Source organism: Microcebus murinus, chromosome 14 (assembly GCF_040939455.1).
Source record: "Microcebus murinus isolate Inina chromosome 14, M.murinus_Inina_mat1.0, whole genome shotgun sequence".
In the NCBI taxonomy this organism is placed as follows: Eukaryota; Metazoa; Chordata; class Mammalia; order Primates; family Cheirogaleidae; genus Microcebus; species Microcebus murinus.
This window is the reverse complement of record NC_134117.1, coordinates 60,512,074-60,523,190: the sequence shown is the minus strand read 5'-3', so window position 1 is coordinate 60,523,190 and position 11,117 is coordinate 60,512,074. Positions and strand designations below refer to the sequence as shown.

General features: G+C 40.8%; 1 protein-coding gene across 1 annotated transcript in view; it reads left to right on the top strand.

Annotated features, from left to right (window-relative positions):
• The first annotated feature begins 97 nt into the window (after window positions 1-97).
• ADK (adenosine kinase) overlaps window positions 98-11,117 on the top strand; it is a 519,384-nt gene continuing 508,364 nt past the window's right edge. The window contains exon 1 of the mRNA XM_012759893.2: window positions 98-215. Within this exon, the coding sequence (XP_012615347.1) occupies window positions 151-215 (65 nt within the window). The 5' untranslated portion in view covers window positions 98-150. The remainder of the gene's footprint in view (window positions 216-11,117) is intronic.

Genomic DNA, 11,117 nt, shown 5'->3' with positions numbered 1-11,117 from the left:
GCCAATGGTTGTAGATGGAAGAGACACGAAATGGGCGGAGTCGCGAGGGGAGGGATTTGGGGAGAAGGAGGCGGTGCTGTGAGGAGGGGGCGGGGCCAGAGTGGGGGGCGGGCCTGGGCGGTGGAGCCAAAGTAGGGAGGGAGCGCGAAGATGGCAGCTGCTGAGGAGGAGCCGAAGCCCAAAAAGCTGAAGGTGGAGGCGCCGCAAGCGCTGAGGTGAGCGCTGCTGGACGTGGGAGGAGGGTGACGGCGCCTGCTGCAAGCCAGGGCCCAAGTTGGGTTGCTCGGCCCCGGCGCTGGGTGGTGTCCCACAACCCACGTGGGGCCAACACGCAAGACCTGCAGCTCAGGGATCTGCCCGCGAGGCCGCGACCCCTTGCCTGGAGCTCTCTCAATCTGGCAGAGTCGCCGCCTGCTCCCGTGCAGCCATTGGCCAATCAGAGCGGCCGGCCCAGGGGCCGAGCCGGCTGAGGTCAAGCAGCAGGCGCCACGTGCTAGCCTGTCCCGGCTGGGTTGGTACGACCCGGTAGGACCCGACCGGAGCAGAGTCCGCCACCTTCGCGGCCACCTTCTCTTCCCTGGGGCATGACAGGGAGGAGGTCCAGTGCTTGTTTTACCCTGGGGCAAAGACAGAATTCTTGGGGATTTTTTGGGAAGTGTCGCAGAAGGACACCTTGACCTTTTCTTACACGTTCTGAAAGCTTGCACCTTTGAAGGCCCTGTACCAGGGACCCAGACTCCACCTCCGAGGCTTTGCAGGGTCAGCATTTGGCTGAATGGATAGGAAAGGTTGATTTTTCCTTTTTGTTTGCACTTTTTGGCAGGAGCGGAGATAGTACTGCTCCTAACACCTGCTTCACATGTGATTGATGTTGCAACTTTTACTTATAAAAAGTTGTTTGTTAAAGTATTCCTTCCTAATAAGTGCAGCATGAACAGTCTTTGATGATTTTGAAATGTTCGTTGGAAGACAATGGTTTTTCTGTCTAAAAATAGACATCCACTGATTCAAGAAACTATTGGGGCACTTCTCATTATACAAGAAAAATCCCGTTTCTTCCAGCATCACTCTTCTCCTCAGAAAGAATGAGTCATTCACAATTGAAAAGAATAGGTCACTTAAGGACCTGGGTGTGTGTTCTGGCTGTTTTGAATGGAGGGTGACTAAATCCCTCCCCATGCCTTTAATGTAGTCCTACTACCATCAAACGGTTAGTTGTGCTTACCTTAAACCAAGAACATAAACTTTTTAAAAAAACAAGTCAGGATATTATATTTTTATTTTAAGCTTTCAAACTATGTGTACAATAAAACAGCAAGGGCTTTTGAATTAGACTTACCTGAGTTCAAGGCATGTGCTTTTCCTACTCAGCCCTTTATTAGAATATTCCTTAAAAGGCACCTCCTTCACCAAGCTTCCCAACCAAATTGGAAGACAGATGCAACTTTTCCCTGCTATCCTACTAAACATACACCCCTTAGGTTTTTCTGTAATCAAAATAAATATATATAATGCTGATCCATTTTCACAGTGCTTTCCTATTTATTATCTCGTTGCACAGCTCTGTGATTGGAGGAAAGCAAGAATTACTCCTATTTTACGGCTGAGGATTTTGAAGCCCAAATGGAAACAACTAGTTAAGGAACAGAAGTATGAACCCAGGGCATCTACATGCAATTTTATTATTTGACTCTACTGTTCTTACTTTTACACAGCCACCCAAGATATGATTTTCTCTGCTTATGTATCCTCAAATATAATGATAAATAATAATGCTTAATATTTAAATATGTATGTGCCAGGCACTGTTTCAGCACCTTACATATTTTAAATCACTTAATTCCATAACAGCCTATAAGGTAGACAGTATAATTATCTCCATTTTACCAATGGGGAAACAGGCACAGAGATGTATATTTAATGAGATATATTTGTAGATGTCAGGGAAAGGATTTAGGGTTCTGTGAGAATTTCAGTTAGCTCCAGGGCAGTAGTTCTCAACCAGGGGAAATTTTGCCTTCCAGGGGACATTTGCACAAGGTCTGGAAACATTTTTGGTGAGGAGTGCTACTGTACCTAATAGGTAGAATTCAAGGATGCTGCTAAACATCCTACTGTGCATAGGGCAGCCCCTTCAATAAAGGATTTTCTGGCCAAAATTGTTACTAATGTTGAGATTGAGAAACTCTGCTGTAGGGGGAGCATATCATAAATCTAGTTACCCTTTCTCAAATAGCCATTATTTTTCTAGACTGGGTTGCTTTTCAGGGTATAGCAGTTGCTAAAGTTGCAAAGAAAGAATAAATAATGCTCTAATATGTTTTCAGGTAGAGTTGAGGAAAAGAAGGAAACCTTAATTAAGTGTTAAACATAAGGTACTTTATATATGCTATCTCATTTAATCCTCCCAGTGACCTATGAGGTAGGAATAATGATCCCTGTGTTACAGACGAAGTATTTATGACCGAAAGAAGTCAGGAAACATTTTTGGGAACTACTCCCTAGATGAAGATGTTTCATGATGATCACCTATATTTAGTACCACTTAGTTTTCTTTTCTTTCCTTTGGAAATCTCATCCAAGTTCATTTCTCTAGCGGTCACCTCTAAGAGGATACAGTGCCTTCCAAGTCTTGTTGAGGACGTGCCAAGTCTGTTCCTTGGTTTGTCTTTCAAATACCTGCTATTTTAGGCATGATGCTAAAAACTGTGTGTGTATGTGTGTGTGTATAGTGCGAGAGCGAGAGCAAGAGAGAGAGAACTAAGACCAAGGTGTCATCCTCCTGGTGGGAAATAAGTGGGGTTTGGAAAAATGACACCTAAGCATTCTTAAAGATGACTAGGAGTTAACCAGAGGTGAAGTAGTATGTCTCTGCCTTTATAGGAAAGTTTGTTTGGAGGCAGAGCTGGGAGAGAGCTGCCTCTGTTGGAGAACTGCAGATGATTGGTCTGAACGAAGCAGAGGTATAGGGGTCCAGGTTTTGTACTAGATGCTTTCACATGTGGTCTTTCTATTATAATAGTTCTCAGATCCTGACGTTAACTATCTGCTGAATATTTCCTAGTCAGTGACTTGCTGACACTTCAAAGTCTTATATACCAAACTGAATTCATCTGTTGTCCTAAATCTGTACCTTCTCTGATGGTTTCTGCATCTGTTAATGGCATCACTAACCTTCCTTTCTCTTAAGTTTGGGACCTAGATATTTGATTCATTTTTTATCTGTATTATCAAAATTGGCTTTTTTTTTTCCCTCATGAGGCTGAGGCAGGAGGATTGCTTGAGCTCAGGAGCTTGAGGTTGCAGTGAGCTATGATGACGCCACCGCACTCTAGCCAGGGTGACAAAGCAAGACTCTGTCTCAAAAAAAAAAAAAAAAAAAGAATAGTCTTCAAGTTGAGAGGGCATTCCATGTCCCTAGTAAGATGAAAACAAAAATACATACTAAAACTATAGTCATTTTGATTCTAATTTATTAATGGATAGAGTCTGAAAATTTAGACATCCCAAATTTAATAGTGGTTATCTCTAGGTAGAAGGATTGTGAGTTCTTTTTTAGTTCTTTTTTTGTATTTTCCAACTTTTCTACACTGAATGTATATGTTAGGACTGTTGATTTTTAAGCTGGAGAAACCTGATGTGCACTAAATACATATTTGGCCAAGTGCTAATTGGCCATTACCATTACAGATTGAACCTCTGGGATGCCAAATACATCTGAAATTTTGTAAAATAATTATTATGACTTTTAGGTTGTGATCTTTGAATCTATGTATCTGAAATTCCAAAGCTCTGGAAACTGAAAGTTTTTTAAAAAGGTTTGAGATGATGGCCAAGCACAGTGGCTCACACCTGTAATCCTACCACTTGGGAAGGCTGAGGTGGGAGGATTGCTTGAGGTTGGGAGTTTGAGACCAGCCTGAGCAAGAGCTGGACCCCATTTCTCCAAAAAATAGAAAAATTAGCCTGGCATGGTAGTGTATGCCTGTAGTATCAGCTCCTTGGGAGTTTAATATGAAATATTTTTAATATGAAAGATGTTTAATTTTTAATATGAAAGATGTCTTGTTGGGAGAAGGGAAAAAAACTGCCTGAAATCCAAGGCTATCAGAGATCTGGGGCTTTTAAAGGATGGGCGTATATCAGGTCATGGTATAACTAACCAGAAGCTAAGTGCTTTGAGGCCAGGTTGTGGGAGATGGTGAATCTTGGGGGGGGGGGGGGGGGTCAGGAAGTCTGCCCTGGGGCCTTCAGAATCTCAGCTCCTTTGTCTTGCAGACAATCCACCATTTCTGGGAAACTTGAAAGGTCTAGTAGTTAGTTAAGGGAGGAGAGAATTATAAAAAAATATAGGGGTCATTGAAATTTGTTCATAGAGCTGTTAGAATAGTTTGCTGTAACTTTAAACTTCTGGGCTCAAGCGATTCTCCCACCTCATCTTCCTAGGTAGCTGAGACTACAGGTGTGTGCCACAGGACTGGCTAATTTTTTAATTTTTTGTAAAGACAGGTCTCCCTATGTTGCCCATCTGGTCACAAACTCCTGGGCTCAAGCAATTCATCTGCCTTGGCCTTCCAAAGTGCTGGGATTGTAGGTGTAAGCTATCTACCATGCCTGTCTTCTTACCTCTTTTGTCCTTTGGTATTGGATTTATTTTTCACACGGGCCATCAGTGTAACAAGAAAGATGACAGTTCTCAACTCTAACCCAAAATCTCATGAACCCAAAGGAAGAGACTTTTCCACATTCATTTATCAATTTTGAGAGAACTCTGTTTCTGTCTGGGTTACATAGCACCATTGAACCAATAGCTATAGCTGTACCAATAGCTATACCAATAGCTCCAGAGGTGGAGATTATGGTTAACCTTGGATACATTCTCACCCCCAGTCAATCCAGTGTGTATGGGCACATGCACATGTGCACGTGGTGTGTGTGTGTATGTATGTGTAGGTGGTACTAGTATATATGGAGAGCCAGTGACTGTTGGCCTTGTTCACATATGCAGGGGAAGATGATGGATGTCCAGGGGGACACTGTGATCAGCAACTCCACCAGGACCTTTTAGAGTGAGAGCGGTGGTGTTCCCTTAGCAAAAGAACAATCCAATAGTATGTATAGAAAATATTTATTAGGCTGGGTGCCATAGGAGGCTGAGGCAGGTGGATAGCCTGAGCACAGGAGTTGGAAGCTACAGTGAGCTATGATCACACCACTGCACTCCAGCTTAGGAGACAGAGTGAGACACTATCTGAAAAAAAAAGAAAAAAAATTTGTTAAACAACTTCCCTCCTCACCCCACCTAAAAAACCAACCTAATTCTTCAAAGTCTAGTCAAAGTCTATCTTCTCTGTAGAATTTTCCTACTCACCCAGCCTGGAAATGGTGCCTTCTCTGGCAGTTTGTACTTTATACTTTGAATTACTGCAGTGTATAGTACATGCATGTTTTATCTTACCAGTTGTCAGGAAACTAGTTGAATAACCTCATAGTGCCTTATAGCTGATTACTTCATTGCAATATAACAGGCTCTAAATTTTTGTTGAATTAATGAATTCTTAACTCTTTAACAATGTTTTAAGGTTATGTTTGTGGCACTCAGTGGTGCAAAATGGATTCGGGTATTACCTGTAAATTCTTATCTATTCGTGAGAGTTGATAAAACCCTTACCTGAAAATACTACATGGTTCTTGGGCCTTTTGTTTTTCCTGTTACATGGAGTGAGTGACCTTGTGTGCAAAATCAGTCTGATTCTGGAGGACAGTAGAGGCAAGAAATGTACTCTTAGATTGCATTTCTGCTCTTTCTGATGACTATTGGGAGCTTTGATTATAATAATAATTTCTTGTTTTTGTCCATGCAGAAAATTCCCTCACAATGAATATACTTCTCTTATATAAACAGTAGCATTTTATTAAGGCCCAGCAGTCAAATGTTTTTTCCTTCCTTCTCCTCCCTCTCTCCCTCTCTTCCTTCCTTCCTCCCTCCCTCCCTCCCTCTCTCTTTCTTTCTTTCCTTTCTTTTTCTTTTTTCTTATTAGAATTACTTATTTGGTGGGCAGTGGATTTTCTGTAAGTGAATTTACAAAGAAGATCTCAATGACCTATAAGAAAGGTGAATCTCTTTCCTCTGGGTTTAGCAAGTCCTTAATTACTGTGTTTCCCCGAAAATGAGACAGGGTCTTATATTTATTTTTCCTCAACAAGACACCCTAGGGCTTATTTTCAGGGGATGCGTTATTTGTTTTACGTACGGTACAATAATCTACATTTATTCAAATATAGTTAAGTCGTCTTCTTCTGGAACATCATCACAACTCTCCAAACCCTGAATTCCATCCTGAATTTCTTACGACTCTATTTCCTTTAGAACCATTGGCCCCAGTCTCTTATGTCTAGCAATAGAGCTGTCAGGGGGCGGATGAGAAGGGCTGCTTTCTTCTTTACCACTCTGGGACGAAATGCAAGGGTTGTGTAGCCACACCCATCACTAGGTCTTATTTTCGGGGTAGGGCTTATATTGCACAAATGCTTAGAAATCCTGCTAGGGCTTATTTTATGGGTAGGTCTTATTTTCCAGGAAACACGATAGTAAGGCTAGGCTGGGCGGTGGTGGCTCACTCCTGTAATCCTAGCACTCTGGGTGGCCAAGGTGGAGGGGGGAATCATTTGAGCTCAGGAGTTTAAGACCAGCCTGAGCAAGAGCGAGACCCTGTCTTTACTAAGAAAATAGAAAGAAATTAGCTGGACAACTAAAAGTATAGATATAAAAAATTAGCCGGGCATGGTGGTGCCTGCCTGTAGTCCCAGCAACTCGGGAGGCTGAGACAGAAGGATTGCTTGAGCCTGGGAGTTTGAGGTTGCTGTGAGCTCGGCTGATGCCACGGCACTCACTCTAGCCTGGGCAACAAAGTGAGATTCTGTCTCAAAAAAAAAAAAAAAAAAAAAATTAGTAAGGCTGTTTGCAGTGTAATTAGGGCTCCAAGAACATTGAAGTTAAGCAATACTGTTTTGAATTTCATAGTGTATTGTGTAACATAATTTACTGTGTTATCAATGGAAAATACCTCAAAATGGCCTTTTTAAGAAGTTTGTCTGTATTGATTCATCCGGGAGAGGTGACCTGAAAACAAAATATGGCAAAGGAATCAAATTCAGATGTCTTAGCTTTTCTCAAATTCCTTTAAGCTTGATATAGCAAAATAAATTGTGTTTCACTCAGAAACAGAGCTGAAGTCTGAAAAACCATCTGGGTAAACACATTGAAATACAAGAAAATTATCTTCTTTACAAATAAACAGTTCACATGTGTTGTCTTTGAAGTTAACCACATTAGAGATTTGAATATTTTCTTGTTTTATAGCCATGACTGAGGAAGTCTTAGGTTCCTCCTAAAATAGAGTTTTTCAAAATTCTTTTTTTCAGCAGAGCCGAGACCTTAGTTCTCATTTTTTGGTTCCTAGTTTTGTGGAAGATTGAAGCCACTAAATTGTAGAAGTGATATAAGAGTTACACTCTTGCTTATGTCTGTTCTCACCCACTCAGGATGAACTGATGATATTGTATTTTAGCATGGGATAGCACGGTGGTGCACATTAAAGTATGCTGACAAAATTCTACTTTGTCTTGTTTATTTTACTTAGTGCTTGCTCACCTAAATGTATGAATTGGATTGTTTAGATTTGAAATATTACAATAAAACTTGGTTACAATATTAAATTCAGTAAATAGTACTGTCAGGTTTTAGTGTGAAAATGTCGATTCTTGGTGCACTCATGGCCAAAGAATGACCAGATGCACCAAAGTTAGGCAAGCATGAAAATGAAGTTTATTGAGCAGAGAAAGATAGGATTATAGAGCAAGATATAGGTTTATAGAGCATGGTACATAAGCCACAGATGACAACAGGACCTATTGCTGCAGCAAAGGGAGAACCAAAGGAAGGGGCCAAAAAAAGGGACTGGTATGGTCTGTGTCTTGTTTTATAGTGCCCAGATTGGGACCTCCCTTGTGGTTCAGAGGTCACCATAGAACCACTTTGTTTGGACAGTTGGGAGTTGCGTGACCCGTTTTGCTACATGTAGGTTGTTCTAGGTCAATTTCCAGACTTTATGGTACCTATGCTGCTTAGCCCATGGGCTAGAGAGTCTTTGGCATTCTTTTGCAGCTGGCATGCTAAGTTCCGATTGGCAGATTGGTAGGGTGTTACCTTCTTCCCCAGGTATGGAGAGGGTTAGGGTAGAGCAGTTACACCAAGGCAAAGCACCCACTTTTGTCCCTAGGAAACCTGGAATCCGTCATTATCTGCTTAACAGTACCAGTTGTTATTATTATTATTATTATTATTATTATTATTATTATAAGACAGGCTCTGTCACCCAGACTAGAATACGGTGGTGTAATCATAGTTTACTGTAACTTCTAACTCCTAGGCTCAAGTGACACTCCTGCCTTAGCCTTCTAAGCACCCAAGACTATAGGCATGCACCATCACACCTGGCTAATTTTTTAAATATTTTTGTAGAGAGGGCATATGGCTATGTTGCCCAGGCTTGTCTCAAACTCCTGGCCTAAAGTGGTCTTTCCACCTCCGCCTCCCAAAGTGTTGGGATTGTAGGCATGAGCCACCACCCATACCTGGCCTTTTGTACAAATGTTTAGTATTAAAAAATAGTATTTTAGTAGGCAAAAAAACTCAAAGGAAAACATTTATCCTTTTTTGTGGGAGGTGTAGGTTCTTTTTTACATGGTAAGTTTGATTTCTTTGGGTGAATTCATCCCTGTGTTTGAATATCCTAAGTGTGTTCTATAGAGGAACATGTAAATTCCAGAGTTATACTCACCGATCTTTATCTTTGCCTAGCCTCCTCTGGAAAAGAGGAATCCCTTCTTTAGCACTCTTTCCCCCTTATTTGTGTAGCATTCCTCTCCACATTTTTCCATTAGTGGAAAAGAAAACACCAACCACTTCTGAGACCTTTGACCTCAGTTCTATGTGAAGCTTGAATAAACCACATTCTTGAGAAGACTTGTTAATATCCTGTAGTTATCAGTGAGATTCAGAGGTCTTTAAGTGTTTTCTTTTTGGCCAAGATGTTGCTGCTTTGTTCTCATGAAACAGGTTCAAACAGGTCCTCTAAGCCTTTTCCTTTGAGAAGCTACTTTGGTATTTCCAAACACTGCTTAGGTATGCTGGTGGGAATGGGGGTAGAAGCAGGGTGTGGGAGGAGATGCCTAAGGGTGCAAATTCCCAGGTAGAATGGGAAATTTTTTCTCCTACAGTTGAGATTTCCTGCGAATCATGGAGTTGGACTGTGGAAGCATCAGTGGATCTCAGTATCAGCCAGATGTGGCTTTGAAATGGTGGTTGACCGTGTTGTGTGATTTTTGAAAACTCTTTGAACATGTTTTAGACTCTTTAGATTGTTATACTTGATGAGGTACTTAAAATCAGAGTCCAGTATTTGCATTATACAGTTGAGGGAATTGAGGTCTAGAGAGGTTAAGTAATATCAGTAAGGTAACACAGTCAGTTACTTATCGCTCAGTAGTAAGTATCTAAGCTGAGATTTGATCCCAAGTCTTAATAACTTCCCATAGTACTAGGCTCTGGAACAAGAAATGAAGCATCAGTTTACTTTGGACTTTTTTTTTTAAAGATAAGAATAACATATTTAAAGAAAACATCAACTACTTTCACTTATATTTTCTTATTGCTCCTCACAAGAAGGCCACCAGTTAAACTGTCTTTTTGCTGAGAAAATAGACCCAGAGAGAGAGTAAGAGTCCCTAAACCCAGCACTTTGGGAGGCTGAGGCAGCAGGAACACTTGAGGCTGGGAATTCAAGGTCAACATAGCGCCTTGTCTCTACAAAAAAATTTAAAAATGAACTGGGCATGGTGACATGCACCTGTAGTTCCAGCTACTTGGGAGGCTGAGGTGGAAGGATTGCTTGAGCCCAGGAGTTGGAAGCCGCAGTGAGCTATGATTGTGCCATTGCACTCCAGCATGAGTGACAGAGTGAGACCCTGTCTCAACAAACAACAACAAAAAAACCCCAAAACAAAACAAAACAACAAAAAAAGAGTCCCTAAGTATTAAACGCTCATTACACACTCAGGACTTCTGACTCATACTTCTTGTTGTTTATATTACACTATGAAGATATAAATTGAGAAGTTGTCAAAATGAATTCTGTGTGTGCTAGATAAGCACACTATTTAAAGAAATTCTGTGGCAATGTGTTTTTTTAATTTTGTTTAGACCTGTGTCTTTCAAGTTTTCTTCACACATACCTTTTTTTCCTAAGAATAAATTTTCTCTGGTAGGATATACTTAATGGTGTGCTTTACAAGTGGAATAACTAACTTATTTAACTTAAATTTTGAGCAGATTGTGTTTTCGAGTTAAAACTTTGGACAAACCAATTTTGCCTATATTTAAGAGTTAAAATGTCCCAGTTAACAACATTTTTTAATACTTTGGAGATTTTGTATTTTTCCTTGATGTTTGATTTCAGTGTTTTAATTATTATACTAACATAACATAACTACTCTTCTGCAGATGAGGAAACTCAGTTTTAGAGAGTTTATATAATGCGCCCAAGATCACACAGTAAGATGCAGGGATAGGATTCAAACCTGAAGCTGTCTTACTTTAATATTATTAGTAATTATCTCCAGTTTTCAGGTATTATATAAGCAACAACAGCAATCAATGGTATTTATAGGGTTAAAAAAGTTAAACAGGCCCTTTGTTTCAAAAAGTATTCTTATACATGAAACAATTACTAGTAATCTTCTAAAAAGCTGTTAATCTTTTAATACTATTAATAATTTAAAATCCTGGCCAAGCATGGTGGCTCACGCCTGTAATCCTAGCACTCTGGGAGGCCGAGGTGGGTGTATTGCTCAAGGTCAGGAGTTCAAAACAAGCCTGAGGAAGAGCAAGACTCCATCTCTACTATAAATAGAAAGAAATTAATTGGCCAACTAATATATATAGAAAAAATTAGCCGGGCATGGTGGCGCATGCCTGTAGTCCCGGCTACTCAGGAGGCTGAGGCAGCAGGGTCGCTTGAGCCCAGGAGTTTGAGGTTGCTGTGAGCCAGGCTGAT